The sequence below is a fragment of the Pygocentrus nattereri genome, chromosome 1 (genome assembly GCF_015220715.1).
Source record: "Pygocentrus nattereri isolate fPygNat1 chromosome 1, fPygNat1.pri, whole genome shotgun sequence".
Lineage (NCBI taxonomy): Eukaryota > Metazoa > Chordata > Actinopteri > Characiformes > Serrasalmidae > Pygocentrus > Pygocentrus nattereri.
The window spans coordinates 40,282,424-40,296,350 of record NC_051211.1 but is presented as its reverse complement, the minus strand read 5'-3'; the positions used below and the strand labels follow the sequence as shown (position 1 = coordinate 40,296,350).

Sequence of the window (13,927 nt, the reverse complement as noted above, 5' to 3'; positions counted from 1 at the left end):
TAAGTGTAAGTCTTTAGTAAGTCTTTAGCGTCAGTCTCAGTCTTTTCTCAGCCTCAATAATTAGAAAATTATTATTGATTATCAACAAAACCTTCAAACAGAATAAAGTAGTTCTTTCTTAACATGTTTAAATAAAATGTGTTCACTGCTGTTTGAAGATCTAATTGATCTTTCTTTGATTGCTTGACTGGGTATAATTTGTTATGTAACTGGGTATTTGTTGATGTTCATTAGTTTCTAAAATGTAAACATCCTCTGAGGGCAGATCAGAATCTTATTATTATTATTATTATTATTATTACTGTTCTTTTCACATTCAGTTGACTGCAGTTGATGGTGATTCTGAATTTTTTTTCTGAAAGTTTTATTAAGATGCTGAAAATAACTTTACCATAATTTCTTTAAATTTACATGGCAAAGATTATAATACTACTGCTACTACTACTAATAATAATATTTTCATGCTGTATACAGTTGAACATTATATTTTATAAATTATATAATATATAATTATACAATATATATAAATATATTGTTATTTATTAATAAATATAATGTATAATCAATGCTAATGTATTTATTATAAACCACAAACAAATTTCACTTTTTTTCTTTTCTGCTTTTCATATTTTGAAAAAATCTCAACCTAGCCTCATCGTTGTTTTAGTCTCACCACTCCAGGTCTCGGTCTTGACTCAGACTCAGCTTTAATGGTCTTGACTGCAACACTAGTCTTTAGATTAAAAGATTAGATCATGAAAAACATTCATTGATCAGCTGTGTCCAGGTGTTTGACTGGTACAGTATGAACGCTCATGTGTGCGTGTACATGTTCTTGTGTGAGCGTGCGAGTATGTGCGTGACAGCGCGCACACCTGCCTTATTCATGAACGTCTTCTTGAATGCTAATCCCTCTCGCTAATCTTTGTCACGTGTGAACGACAGAGAGCGGAAGAGAGAGAGAAAGTGAGAGTGAAATTGGGGGTGTTTGAAGGTGCATGTTTACAGATGTTCATGTCTCTCTCTGTCTGCGTGTGTTTGTGTGTCAGTGAACGGCAGGAGATGGGTGGAGCTCAGTGTGGATGACCAGAGGGCATATGTCATGAGGCTGCTGGACGCTCTGGAGGTCACCGACAGAGAAAAGAGACTCAAAGTGGCTCGCGCCATCCTCTACCTGGCTCAGGGTACTAAACCTTACACGCAACACACTATAGCAAAAAAACTCATTTAGTAATTCTAGGGCTCTGAAGCGTTCCATAGACCCTGTGAATGTTTTGTCAGTATAAAATGTATAACAAGCAGTTAAACCAGTCAAATAATGTCTATTTGACCAGAAAATGATAGCAAATCAGCTGGTGTGTTCTGTCCGCGCTAACAAACACTTCAAATCAACTGCTGCCCTTTTTTGTTTTGCTGCGTCAAGTGTAACATCTAATATTTCAGCTAGTGTTTTGTGTCAGTATCAGAAATTATTTAGCTGGCCTGTATTATGGAGAGGAAAGCTTTTTCACTGCTTCAGCTCTGCACATTGTGCACACTAATGCACACAGTACATTCATACCTGCAGTAAACTGAAGGAATTACACATTGAATTTATGTGATTCAAATGTATATAATTTCCACATGAATAAAATACACATCTACACAATTATTGGCAAAAAAGTAACTAAACTGAGAGACAAATATGTGTTGGTGTTATTGTATTCATGTGGAAATGATGTACACATTTGAATTGAATAACATCAGTAATCACAAGATAACATCAGTCCACTTATATGTCCTGACAGGACACAGCACTCTAGACAGCTATGATTGCAGTTGTTTCTAAGCAATACAGAAGAAATCGTAGGCCTAAAACACATTTATGCTAATTTAATGAAGAGCTTTAGAAAACCATAGAGAGGAATCTGGGCCAAATTGAAATGGAGTCACTACAGTGGAGAAACACGAAATGAAATGCACAGATGACATTACTTTTTCATAGTGTCATGCAGAATACACGCCAAAATAAAAAGCAAAACCTCGGTTGTGGCTTTTTCACAGTTGCATAACTTCTTCACTGGACGACAGTACGTGAGGATTTGTATTTCTATAACATTTGTATGAAAATAAAATGCTGAGTTGGTGTCAGAAATGAATGCAATCCACCCATCAAAACATAGCTGTATTGCTTTCCACCACTTCATACACATACACCTTATTGAAATACACTCATAACAGTGAGAACTGTGACATACATGATATTACTTTTCAATAGTGCCATGCGAAATATGTGCCAAAATGAAAAGTAAAACCTCTATTACAATGTTTTAACATCCTTTACCTCCTCTTTTGTACTTCATTGAAATACAACCACAACAGAAAGTGAATTGCAGTGAACACAAGGTTGTGCTTAAGTGGTGACGTGTGGAAAATGTGCCAAAATGATAAGTAAAAGATTCATTACAATCATTTAAAGTTGTTTAAATGCAGGGTGGAAAGCATTATAGCTGTATTGAATGCATTTCAGGGTGAATTGCATTTTTTTCTGAAACAAATTCAACATATCTTTTTTCAGTAAAGAGGTCAGATGACATGAAAACAGAAGTTTTACTTTTCATTTTGGCACATAATAGCGCATGTCACTGTGGAAAAGTAATGTTGCGCGTATTGCATTTCACATTTTTCCACGGTAGTAATTGCTTTTCAGTTTGGCATAAATTCCTCTCTGTAGAAAGAGCACATTTCAGAGAAAAAAAAATAAATACAGCCATGTTTGTAACGCCTTCACTCTATCCTGTGTTGGACTACAGAATATCTGGATGCCTTAATTATGTATGGGGGTGTACAGAATAATAGAATCACATGAAATACTCTCACTTTGGCCATTTAATTATTAAAAATAACTGCAGAGGTGCAACGTGTAGGTGTGAATAATGGCTGTAGCTCATCTGTTACTGCTCAATTTATCAGCCTCTTCAACTTATTGGAAAGGAACCACTGTAGGACCACTACTGACTAGAAGCTTATTCTAATGGCACTACTGTTTATATTTCAAAAACCTTAATCTGTATGTGCCTTATGTCACTTTATTGTTAATTTCAGAGACCTTCTTATATATGTATTATTATTTTTAGACTTTTTACAATTAATGTCTATTTAAGTTCACAATCTTCCTGTTTGTCTATTTAATGTTATCACTACACCATGGGGTCTGAGAGTAACACAATTTCAATATTCTGTATGTCTTGTGCATATTGTAGTATTGACAACAAAAACTGACTTGACTTGACTTGACTTGATATGATTTGGCTGGTGAATCAGCAGTGACACCAATGTGGTGGTGTAGGTAGTGCTGGTATGAGTGTATCACACACAGCGATGTTGCTGTTGTTTTTAAACACATCAGTGTCGCTGTTAGGCTGAGACTGGTCCTCCACAAAAACATCCAGCTAAGAGTGGCTCTGTGGTCAGAAACTGATGTCTGATGAAGGCCTAGAAGTCGGCAAACACAAGGAATGAAAAAATATGAGGTACAGTCTCTATATGTATGAGGTGGAGCAACAGGGTAAGTATGCCTAATAGAGTGGACAGTAAGTGGACACAGTGTTTAAAACTCCAGCAGCACTGCTGTGTCTGATCTACTCATACCAGCACAACACTCACTGACATGCCACCACCTCGACAGTGTCACTGTAGTGCTGAGAATGAGCCACCATTCAAATTCTGTTTGCTCCAGGGTGGTCCTTTCCCACTGATGGGTGGGGTAGAGAGGAGCTGACGAACTGCACATCAGCATTCGGCTACAGTCAGAAATGATAAGCCTACCAAAAGTATACAGTAAAAGTAAAAGTAAAGCATAAACCTATAAACAGTTTCTGAAATTCGATTACTATTATTAACTACTATTACTGATATCATGTATCCCATGTGTTGTTTCCAATATTTTGAACACTGGCTGTATGAACAGAACAAACCAGCAGGAAGGTGTTTTAAGTTGGGGGTGGTGAAATTTTTAGCAGAATATATGTAACAAAACCATGACGTCCTACTAAAAATCTTTTCATTTGAATTATCTGGAGAAAGCTAACAAGATACTGCTGTACATGTAACTCACACAGTAACCACAGCTGGTGCTCACCCTGCTGTCTCTGCTCTGTCTTAATGGACAAACTTTTTTGCAAATGAGCTGAGCGCTGACCAGTCAGATTGTGAGGTTATTGTGAGGTCAGGAAATGCTTGTGTCAGGCCCATAATCAAGCTGCATGTGCACATCTAGTGGGAAATGGTTGAAAAAAGTGGTAGGTGAAATGTTCTAAGACAATAATAGGCCACTTCAGGGCACAAAACTAGCCTACAGCTCCTGTTTGTGTTTTAGTGAAATGGCCATAGCAACATGCACAAGTGACATGGCAACAGTTGAGGCAGCGAGTAAAGCAGTTCACGTCCACAGCATTCACTTTAAAAGTGCGTGGCTAAAAATATTACAAAATACCAAGTCCATTCCAGCACACATGGTTCTTGGTTATGCTCATAATACTTAAACGTTTTGTTCTTTTATTATTTTTCTGTTATCATTTTTAGCAGTTGCAGTTAGGAGTGGGCAGTAAGACAAAGAATTTAGGTCACTTTATAGTTTATAGTTAACATTTCAGCAGGTTTCGGCATGTATCATGGTATATATATATATATATATATATATATATATATATATATATATATATATATATATTATTCTGGGATGTCCCTTCTTTCTTTTTTAATTAGAGCCATTTTCAACTAAAAACAATGATATATTTTTTATTGTGCAAAATGTTACTTTCTAGCATTATTTCCTCAGGCGCAGAAAAACGGAGCTAAATATTGTTTCAATTTCTATAAGACTTAAATTGGCATCTTTTTTGCCAGCTTTGTTTGAATTATAAATGGAGTAACAGTTACATTATGGCACCTGTACAGTCATTTGAATGTAACTGCTTCAACAATTTGAATAAGAAACCAATTTAAGCATTATTGAATTTCCCAAGTCATTTGTTTCATACGTACTTCTAATAGATTCGTGTCTTAAGATACGATAGACTTTTATTATCCCACTGGGGGAAATTTGCATTGTTACAGCAGAATACACAGTAAGCAGATAAAGAGCAGTAAGTAGACAAAGATGTGCATCATACAAAATACAAAATATAAGATATACTATAGAAATAAATAAACAAGGCGTCTGAAAAATATAAAGAATAAAAATAGATGGATATTGCACATTTGTGAGCAGGTAATGACTGGATATTGCACAGAAATTGTAGATATTGCACAGTAATGATTATAGATATTGCACAGAACTTGCGTATGTATTGCACTTGTAATCTATCAATCTATCAAAAAATATCAGCAGCAGATATTGCACATTAATTAGAGGTAGGATAAGATATAGGTTTATGTGGTGTGTTCGTGATAGAGTGCACTATGATAGAGTGAGGTGTGAATCCATAGTGTGTTTATGATGGAGAGTGTCTGAGTCTCTGCTTGGGGAGGTTTTGGTTGTAAAGCCAAACAGCAGTGGGGAGAAATGAGCTGCGGTATCTCACTTACACAGTCAGACACCACTGGAATTTGGAGCATATTACAGTCATTCATGTCATTAGTTCCAACTGATCTACGGCTTGTTTCGAGTACAGACCATCTGATGCAGCTGGCTAAGTCAGACGGCTCCTTAGATGGTATGAGAGGAAATTACGTGTCCATTTTAGGCTCAGGCTAACCCTAAAAATGACTGACCATTCCTTTTGTGCCTGCTGCATTTTCATTTACATTATAATCATGACGAACACCAAAACGTGTTTTGCACTTCTTGTATGATACATATTGGTATAACAGTTATAACAAAACTGTTATATAACTGATTATTATACTTTGAGAAATAAGTGTGACTGGTATACTGGATGAACCGGTACCTCGCCCACAACTAATTGCAGTTAAATGATCCTGAAATCATGATGCTGCAGCCCCCACAACACCCCTACTTTTATGAAACACACATCCTGCTTTATTAGGCTGCACTGCTTTAGTTATACTGATTTGTGTGTTTGTGTATATAAAGGTGTATTTGATGAGTGTGACACAGAAGCAGATGTTCTTCACTGGTCTCGACACAATATCTTCCTGCTCTACGACATGGGCATCTTCACTGCTCTTCTGGAGCTCCTCAGCATGGAGATCGAGTGAGTGTGTTTTTTTTTTACAGTTATTCTATGTACACGTGCAGGTGTATGCATGTTGAATGTCACCAGTGATACATTTTCAACTGTCATATCACTGTCCTCTTATTTCTTTTCTTCTCTCCTTTCTTATTCTCTCTCTCTGCCCTCTTTGATCCCTGTGCTAATCACTAAGTTCAGAACCTTAAACCCACGTTGTCCTTGAGGGCCCAACTAACTGATTAAAGCCATCTTCTGTTCAGAGACTCAGTGATGGAGCCAGGCTCAGTCCTGAGAGAGGCAAAGAGAAAAAGAGGAGAGAGGCACTTTTTGAGATATGAAGTGTTAAAACATTTCTGTAAAGTAAGAAAATCATTTTTTTAAACATTTGTATGTTCAGCAAAACCCAGCCTAATGTTCAACATAGAGTTTTCCTTAGAACGCAGAGCAGGTTTGCTTAAATAATGATTCCAACAGTTTTCTTTCCCAAACAGTTGCTAAAGCACATACTGAAAATCTATTGGTTACAAAGATCCAGAGAGTGTTAAGTGCTAATGTGTGAGGGTGGATAAAGAACAGTATTTTAGGATTTAAAGGTCCTGAAAGTAGAAATACTTTTGGTAAAATGTTACATGAGTAAGCGTACATGTATTTGATCTATATTTGAATGCACTTAAGTATCAAAAGGGAAAAAGTACTTTCAGCCATTGTTTATTTTCATCGTGATGAAAAAGTCCTGTGTGACTACAGACACAGACAATGTAGTTTTTCATGCTTACACTTACACAGATCTCCATGATAGAACTTGTTCATCTATAGTTTAAATAGTGTGTACATTTATATACATTAATTATGTAAATGTTACAGGATGGTGATGTTTTTGGTCATATATGTACCTTTACACGCACCCCCCCCATTTCGCTATATGTCCAAAAGTTTCTAAATCCTTTCTTATTAGTTATGCAGTTTCTTTAGGGTGCTCCCTCTGCTAACACTATTAATATCCTTGATTTCAGAAGAACTGTTAGTTGAGCAGGTGCATATAAACTTTTGCACACAGTGTAGATAAGATACTTGTACTAACTCAAGTAAAACTTTATCAGGAGTTTACTTAAGTAGAGAAGTGTTACACTTTGTCCATCCCTGCTGATGAATGATGAAATTACATTGAGGATCTTTGGCATTACTCTGAAGGTAGCACTGACAAGTACTGTCAAGTATTTACATGTAATGTTGTTTGCTCAAAATAAACCTGCTTAGTCACTGTCCCTGAACTTTTGAAGAGCGAGAGTGTACATATTTGGAGAAGGGGGGTTAAAAAGCCCTTGATTCTCTTTTTCAAGACTACTCAGATTCAAACCAGGATGAGGGGCAGTGTACTGCTCCAGAGCAACTTGAGGTCAAGTGTTTCACTCTAGAACATGACAGCAGTGCTGAGTGTGAGGGCAGTGGCCTTAGACCCTCCAGCCCCCTCACAGCTCTGTGGAGAGGAGTGAATTCTATTTTTACTCTCTCCCTCTGTCTCCTGAGGGAGCAGGCTGGAAACAGCTCTGTCATGGCCTGACTGCTGGCACTGGATTTGTGGCATTCTCTTCAGAGGTGCTCTAATGAGACAGCTCTGCTCTGGCCTTCCAAAAGCCTGCTGAGTGCTGGAGAAAATAGCCTGGTATAGCAAGCCCTGCCCAACACTCCTCAAATATTGCCTTGAAATGAGCTCAACACTGTGTTGTTGTCGCTGTCATAATTAAACCTTGTAGCTTCAATTTTTCAGTTTTTACTTACTTTTTTCATAATATTTAAAGATGCAGGCTACGCTTTACATTGTATGAACATTTCGTTATAAACTGATAAGTAGCAATGGTCCAACAGTTTTTGGGATAATATTTTTTCTTTATGCTGTAAAGTTACTGAGTGACATGGTGGCACAGTGAGTAGATCTGTCACGCAGCAAGAAGGGCCTGGGTTCGGGTCCCTGGTCAGGCGACCAGGGTCCCGTCTGTGTGGAGTTTGCCCATCTGTGTGGGTTTCTTCTGGGTACTCTGGTTTCCTCCCACAGTCCAAAAACATGTAGGAAGACCAGTTGGACATGCTAAATTGCCTCTGGGTGTGATTGTGTGTGTGTGTGTGTGTGTGTGTGTGTGTGGATGTATATATTTCTCTGTGATGGACTGGTGGCCATCAGGGTGTATCCAGCCCCAGCATCCCCTGTGACCCAGAAGGATAAGTGGAATCAGATTGTTTATATGTGGTGGTGTAACCGATTGTGTCGCGCACACACAAAGGCTGGACAGTTGTTCTGCTGATCGCCTTTCCTTTTTAAGGCCCAAATTCTTGCCCCACAGTGAGGTAGAAGCCAATCATGTAGCAAAAATGTTGGGACTGCCATCTTGGGCGACCATTCAGATTTTAGCTAGGGCCCTGGCAACTCTCACCATGCATGTGTCTGCAACATTGTTTTAAAGTAGTTTTGTGAAGGGGGGCAAAATAGTTCCCAAATAAACATATTTTTTTCATATGTTCTTACCAGTATTTTACCATCACTGGTGGTTTTGAATAGTATATAAATGGCTAAAGAAATCTGAGTCTCTATATTTCTCTGCAAATGCACCATTTCACATCAGACTACTCTGAATGACTTTGTTTACATCTCAGCCAATGAATTATAAAGAAATCACTGGAATTTCCATTTAATTCAGTGAAAATAGATTTTTATAGCACCTGGACATTTCATGAAAACTGTAATACTTGGTGCTAGCATCACTGAAGTCTCACACTGAAGGGGAACATTTGCAATATATTACCACATTGATTATTTGTCCCACCACTGAAAGCTTTGAAGCCCTTTTGTTTGCAGTGTTATACTCAATTTAGTTGGGATGAAAAGGGAATGCAGATGAAGCACTGCACCTGTTGCCATCTTAGCCTAAGAAATCATTAGCTACTAGGCAGAAGAGACACCAGCCTTTTCCTCCACTTCTCCGTCTTTCTTTTTTTCTCCACACTGTGGCGAAGTGGCTTGGTGTGCGGGCGGCCTGTGATCTCCACTTCAAAAACAAGCTAGCCTCTATGCTAGTGTGCTCTGCTTTCAAGCTTTTTCTAATTGCTTTGGCTCTTTCAGCCATCAGCTGTTACTGCACCATCTGAGGCAGGGGCTGTGTGAAGCTTATTGTTTGGGTTTGGATTGGATTTGTTTTGGGTAGATGAAAAATCCACAAAGACTAATCAGATTATAAAAACATGCCAAGATAAATGGGCCCCCAGAGTTACTACACTTACTTTCGCTCTTTGTCAGTCCTCTAGATATTATATACGCTACTGAAATCATTGCCCACCTGAAGCAGCTAATCAGAGCTTTGGTAATGAGTGATCAAGTGGAATCAGGTGTGCTGGAGCTGGAATTAAGAGGGATGGTAGAGTGTGTTAAATTGAATACTGCTGGTCTTTTTGTGCTTCTTGCTAGTTTGTTTTCTAAATGTGACGATGTCACTACCATTTACATTTCAGTTGTGCATTGTACAGTTAATCTCAATACATTTCATTATTTCATGCTACAATGAAAATATTCACTCACTGGCCACTTTATTAGGTGCACCTGTTCAATTGCTTAACACAAATAGCTAATCAGCCACTCACGTGGCTGCAACACAATGGGTTGAGGCATGTAGAGGTGGTCAAGGCAACTTGCTGAAGTGCAGACTGAGCATCAGAATGGGGAAGAAAGGTGATTTAAGTGACTTTGGCATGGTTGTTGATGCCAGACGGGCTGGTCTGAGTATTTCAGAAACTGCTGATCTGCTGGGATTTTCACACACAACCATCTCTAGGCTTTACAGAGAACGGTCTGAAAAAGGGAAAATATCCAGTGAGCAGCAGTTGTGTGGAGGAAAATGCCTTGTTGATGTGAGAGGTCAGAGGAGAATGGGCAGACTGGATCCAGATGCTAGAAAGGCAACAGTAACCATAATTATATGGTATTTTACACAGTCTGATACTGTTATCTACAAAAATGGATAAAAAAGACGAAATTCAGGCTTCAAGGGGGCTGATACTGTTTTTAGCTATACAACTTTTCAATTTTTATTGATAACACTGTGCTGTGCATAATCAGCATCATACAACCACCAAAATCGGTGGCCCACTGTTGACTGCCACAAGCAGCGCGCTGGCTTTTTCTCATCGCTTTTCCAAGCAATCCACTGGCAGTTTAGCTTAGTTTTAGATACAGCGTTGCTTGGTTGCTACTTATTTTCCACACACAATTTACTTAAAATTTATTTATCTTACTTTCTTTATCTTTATTACTTATTTTTATTACTTTATTATTTTTTATTAGTAGTAAATTAAGTAAATTATACATACACGTTCAGGTCTTGTGAGAATGCCGAGCTGCTTCCTCTAAGCACCACTTAATACGGACGAGACAGCGGTAATCAATCTAGTACAGTGTCAGCAACGAATGAAAATGTATTTTATATGAATACTAGTTGAATTTTATTTTTCAGTATAAAAAGATATCTGCATTTCTGTCTAAGGAGATTCAAAAGTAATTAAGTGTCGTATGCAGGACAGCAATCCGGGTGGTGGACCAGAAGAGGCATACAGACAGTGGCATGCTGACTTTATCAAGCCAATGGACTGATGTGCTTGCTATCAGGGTTGTTAATTATATTAGTCTTGTACCTCCAGCACAAAATAAAGAAACAAACTCTAGACACCAAACACATTTGGCTGATTGACTACATTTGAGGTAGGGAGAAATTTGTGTAAAGCTCATTGTTGCTGAGCTAACTACTGCTTAATTGTAGCATCTTCTACATGTGTTGTACGATGCGTATTGAAATATTCAAATGCAGTATGAGTTTACCGGTGGCTGTGTTTCTTGTGTGTCATTCTGGTCTAGTAATAACCAGGCATGTAGCAGTGCTGTCAGGAAACCTGCCATATCCCTCGCAGACAGCACAGAACTCAGGTGAGATGCCCTCTGGAACTGTTTTTCCTCATGATGTAACCTCCCTCACACTCTGCAGCTACAACTGACACACACTCACCATCTCATCCAGCTCTCAGTTTACTTTTCTCCTATCTGTAAGCCTGAGTGCTGTGGGTGTAGTAGAGGGACTATGGAGGGTCTAAACTGGGAGATTATTGCTAAATCCAGCCTCATTGCTGGTACATAAGTGCTGAGCACTGTCCTTTTCTTCTGCTTCTCACTTCGGTGGCATTTCTCTGATTAATTGTGCACTCAGTAGGAAATCCCTGTAGGTAAATGGGACATAATTAGAGACCCAGTGTTGTTTGCCATGTTGATTAGGCTGCTAAAACACTGGCTGCATTTTGATGAGACTTGCCCAGTGTCTCAGTTCATGCACTATGCACTACATTATGTTTGTACACTATACACCATGGACTTCATTATCTAGTGCTATCTTGTGGCATCTTTTCAAAAAATCACTGAATTTAAATGACAAACATCCTCATGTTCCACTGCAACTGAAAAGTTCTTGGGTGTCCTCCTAAGGGAGTGGTCATCAGCCCTGTTCCTGGAGATCTACCATCCTGTGGAGTGTAGTTCCAACCACATTCTGCCACACCTGCTGTGGCTAATTAACTTTAGATGTGCTTGATTGGCTGGATCAGATACATTAGTGTTATTTGAGGGTTGGGGAATGCAGATGGTTGGAACTAAACCTTGCAGCAAAGTAGATCCCTAGGCAGAGGGATGGTGACTTTTCACTTTTCACATGTGTATATTGATAATTTAATGCATCAAAACAAATTTGCATTCCTAAAATAATAAAAAACCCATCTTGGCTCACTATTGAGTCACACCTGAATATCTTCAGTACAAAAACAACTGTTAATTTTAAAATATAAAATGTTCACCCTAAACGTTTTGCTCTTAATTTGCACTGTATATTTCAAGCTGCTACTTCCTCTGATGGCTCCTCCTGTTTGATTCAGTGAGAGTACAAATGTCCACACTTTTTCAGCAGTTTTACTACATCTGGGAACATGAACAGTGCGCTAAATCCTGTTTCATTTCTCAGTGTGGAATAAGAAATGCACTAAAAGTTAAAAGGTATTCATTATCACATTATTTGGTCTTTTAGATGTGACCTTGCTAAAGCTTGTAACGTGTAAACAAAACACTAAATGCTTTATTATGGGCCATGAGCATCCTGACTAACTCTCACATGTCCCAGATGAGTTCCTGTGTGTTTTTAATTAAACATTCATATCATCCAAGAAATGTAATAATTATGACCAAATCAATGTGTTGGACTTTAAGCAAGACACATTAAAGGAATTGTCAAGCATTTTTCAGGCCAATCTTTATCTGCCGCATTTTTAATCTTATACACTGTCACACTGTTAATTGAGGTAATTTAAAAAGAACAGAAAATAATAGAACCAATTCATAGAATTATAGAATAACCCATATTATAGACATTAATGCCATTAATAAAAGACAAGGGTAGTAGAGATCTTGTAAGCTGGCGCCTAAAACTTTTGCAACGAATATTACACTATGTATGCGCACATGCAGTATGTATATGAAACTCCAGAGCAGTGAAGGCGTGTGTTGTTCAGGGTTCTGCTGAGCATCATGTATCTGATGGTGGAGACGATCCGTGTGGAAATGGAAGATGACAGGCCGGAATGGCGGATGGCCCGAGAGGCCTTCAAAACCGAACTGGGTGAGTGTGTGTGTGTATGTGAGATGCTTGGAGTGGAATCTCTCCACTTGTCCACTGTGATTGACCTTCCTCTTCCCCGCCACAGGTTCACCACTCTACAATGGTGAACCCTTTGCTCTTCTGCTCTTCACCATGGTAACCAAGTTCTGCAGCATGAGCGCCCCCCATTTCCCCATGAAGAAAGTGCTGCTGCTGCTGTGGAAAACTGTGCTGGTCAGCCTCCATCCAACACCACACTCACAGTTTGTCTTGCAACACATTCCAGGGGTGTTAACCTCAAATCGCTTTAGATTGTGATTCAGTGCAATTTCAAATTTTGATTTGATTAATTTGTCCATTGACTTACCTGCGTGTGCACTTTAGTTCACTCTAGGGGGCTTTGAGGAGCTGCAGGCGATGAAGGTTCGGGGCAGAGAGAAGCTGAAGCTGCCCCCACTCCCAGAGGACAGTATAAAGGTGGTCAGAAACATGAGGGCCGCTTCACCTCCAGCCTCCGCCATGGAGCTCATTGAGCAGCAACAGCAACAGAAGAGAGGACGCAGGAGCCGCAGGGTATGACACACACACACACAATAGAGAGCATTTGTGTGACAAATAACAAAGAAATAGAAAAACAGCCCTTTTATGCTGCCTGTCCAAAGTTTGGGGACACCTTTTTAATACCTATGAGTTTATTGAATTCATATTTTAGATTTTATTTTTATACTCCAATAGTTGTCACTTGTTGACTGTGAACTATTGTAAACTAAGCATTGTCTAGCATCACGTAACAGATGGCACAAAGCATTGTTATCATAAAATGCTGAAAAACATTAAACTAAAGCTCATTTTATACTCGTAAAGAACTACTACGTAATTTAATGAATTTAATGTTTGGTATTAGCTATCTAACTATTCACAAACACACTTCTCATGCTATAGATTATGTTTGGATACATTAGACATGTTTTGTTATTTTGATCATCTGTAGATCGCAATTCAAATCCTGGCAATGCCTCATTCTTATTGGCCGGTCTCACAGGCTCGACTTCATAGCAGGAAAGCTTTTTGATGAAC

The 13,927-nt window shown here is 38.6% G+C and overlaps 1 protein-coding gene across 2 annotated transcripts in view; it reads left to right on the top strand.

The window, feature by feature from the left end:
• Positions 1–13,927, top strand: part of strip2 (striatin interacting protein 2) — a 50,087-nt gene that overhangs the window by 13,074 nt on the left and 23,086 nt on the right. For both annotated transcript variants that reach the window (XM_017693990.2, XM_017693989.2), the window contains exons 4-9: positions 1,050–1,184; positions 6,077–6,197; positions 11,074–11,142; positions 12,765–12,871; positions 12,957–13,084; positions 13,235–13,423. In XM_017693990.2, coding sequence (XP_017549479.1) covers positions 1,050–1,184; positions 6,077–6,197; positions 11,074–11,142; positions 12,765–12,871; positions 12,957–13,084; positions 13,235–13,423 — 749 coding nt within the window. The remainder of the gene's footprint in view (positions 1–1,049; positions 1,185–6,076; positions 6,198–11,073; positions 11,143–12,764; positions 12,872–12,956; positions 13,085–13,234; positions 13,424–13,927) is intronic.